This window comes from Argentina silus (genome assembly GCF_951799395.1).
Source record: "Argentina silus genome assembly, chromosome: 15".
NCBI classification, from domain to species: Eukaryota; Metazoa; Chordata; class Actinopteri; order Argentiniformes; family Argentinidae; genus Argentina; species Argentina silus.
The window spans coordinates 4,606,769-4,609,135 of NC_139669.1; the positions used below are offsets into that span (position 1 = coordinate 4,606,769).

Below are 2,367 nucleotides of genomic sequence, written 5' to 3' on the forward strand. Positions count from 1 at the left end.
CCTTATTGCTATTCTCCCTTGTTCTTTAGGGCTGTGTGTGTGTGTGTGTGTGTGTGTGTGTGTGTGTGTGTGTGTGTGTGTGTGTGTGTGTGTGTGTGTGAGTTTGTGTGTGTGCGTGTTTGTGTGTGTGTGTGTGTATGTGTGCGTGTGCGTGCGTGCGTGTTTGCGTGTGTGTGTGTGTGTGTGTGTGTGTGTGTGTGTGTGTCTGCATTAAGTTTTGCCTCTTAGCATATGCTGCCTCTGATGTAAGAATGGTGGAAGAGCTCTCGAGTGGGAACTTGGATCAGCAGTTCAATGGAGTTACTATGACACCAGACACAAGCACCGCCACTCCAGTACCCTCTTCCACACACCCCCCCCCCCCCCCCCTCCGCCCTCATCCCCATCTTTTACATTATGTTTGTGCGCTACTGTGGATGAACCTAACAGCACTCCCTTGTTCTCTTCCTCCCTCCCTCCCTCCCCCCCTCCCTTCTTTGTCGTTCTCTCTCTCCCGCGTCCCCAGACAACCGCCGTGCAGTCCTGGAAAGGTCTCGCTCCCGCCACAACGCAAACCCCCAAGCTCGATGATCGCCCGCGCCTACCACAGGACCGTAGAGAAGAGCCAAAGAGGCCGGAGAGGAGACTCGGAGGGCGACGTCTAAGGAGGGAGGGACCCCACCCATCGTGGCACACACACACACACACACACACACACACACACACACACACACACACACACCCGCCGAAACACACATACTCACACACACACACGGAAACACACATACTCACACACACACACACACACACACACACACACACACACACACACACACTGCCAGGTCCTGAGGAAAACAAAAGGCCTAGAGAACTCACGCGGAACTGAGGGGATGAAACCAGAACAGTACATCACACAGGACATTCAAAAGTCATGCTGTTTGTCTGACGCCTTACATATTTATTCACCATTTTCTCACGGCTTTACTTGTACATGACCTGCCTAAAGCTTGGGTTGTTTGAAAAAAAAAGAAATCGTTGATTTCTGATGTGTTTTTCTTTTTTGCCGCTTTTTGCTTTTTGAATGGACACTTATCATACCCGGTCGCTCAGATATCCTGCTAGGTTCACACCACAATATATCTGCCAGCCAACACCCAACCCAGCTAAAAACCCTGCCACACTGTTCCTCCTCTTGGTCAAACCTTTCAGATTGGATGTGTAGTGTTGTAGAGAATAGACATTCCGCCAGAAAGGACTGCACTATGTCATATGCTTATCCGCCAGGTGTTTTTACTAACCACATACATCTAATTATGCTTTCTCCCTTATTTTATTTTCTCCCTTTTTTTATTTTTTTTTCATCTTGCATTTAACGGTCGCCAAAGGTGTGGAACCTTTTTTCTGTAACATGTTTTATGGGGGCGTAAAAAAAAAAAAAAGCAGATGAACATATCTCACAAAGACCACGGAGCTGTGCCCTGTGCACATGTGCATCACTGATCTTCAGAGTATATGTTAAATGATGACATCTCCATACAGTGTGTCGTGGACGAGACGGCCTTCTTATTTATTGTTTGATGTTTTGTCCTCAGATGTTTGAAGCCTAAGGGTACTGAGAATGGTGTTTGAGGTTTTGCTCACTGTTCGTGCGGAAAGAAACGTATCTAAAGGAACACACTGGCCAGAGCGAGACACCTTTCTGCTAGCAGTACGCCACAGGAGGCAGTCAAGTTACCAGTGATAGCATGGAGAGCCATTAGCTTGTCAGGGAGGAACCGGTAGTGGTTTTCAGAGGGTTTCAACTGTTCTATTGAATTGAATCTTTAAGATGCATGGACATGGTTTTATTTTTAATCGAATATATTATCCTTATATTGCAAAGGCATTCTGTGAAAGGCCCTGTTTCTTCGAGGAACACTTGGGGTCATCGCTAAGTGCTTTTCAGTTCTATTACTGACGCTTTTTTACTCAGCACTGCCTAACCTGTCCAGACTTCACAATTACTCACTGGCAGTCATATGAAAAACAAGATTGCCCGTGTGAGAGAAAAAACAAATGCCGACTGTTAGTGCTAGTCTTGAGCATGCGGTTGACCTCAGACGATGACAAATAAAGCTCCAAGCATTGTGCTCCTTGCAAAGGAGCCATTTCAGATTCATATTCCTATTTCCACTTTCATTTACCACATATTTATTCACATTTGTATGGAGAGTGCCTAGAGCATGCTTGTCCCTTCCATGTGAGACCAGTAATCAGATGCAAGTGAAACAGCCACACACCCCGGGAGGAGAGAGTAGCCAGTGGAACATACGCAGGGGCTATGGAGACAACATGGTGGCTGTCTTAGCAAGACCGTCTCCAGTCGGCAGACCCCCTCCTCCCTCCCTC

General features: G+C 47.1%; 1 protein-coding gene across 1 annotated transcript in view; it reads left to right on the plus strand.

Annotated features, from left to right (window-relative positions):
- The window catches only part of LOC310816225 (protein diaphanous homolog 2-like), a 61,986-nt gene extending 60,277 nt beyond the window's left edge, over positions 1 to 1,709 (plus strand). Inside the window, exon 4 of the mRNA XM_083686292.1 lies at positions 506 to 1,709. Within this exon, the coding sequence (XP_083542418.1) occupies positions 506 to 570 (65 nt within the window). The 3' untranslated portion in view covers positions 571 to 1,709. The remainder of the gene's footprint in view (positions 1 to 505) is intronic.
- Positions 1,710 to 2,367: the final 658 nt, after the last annotated feature.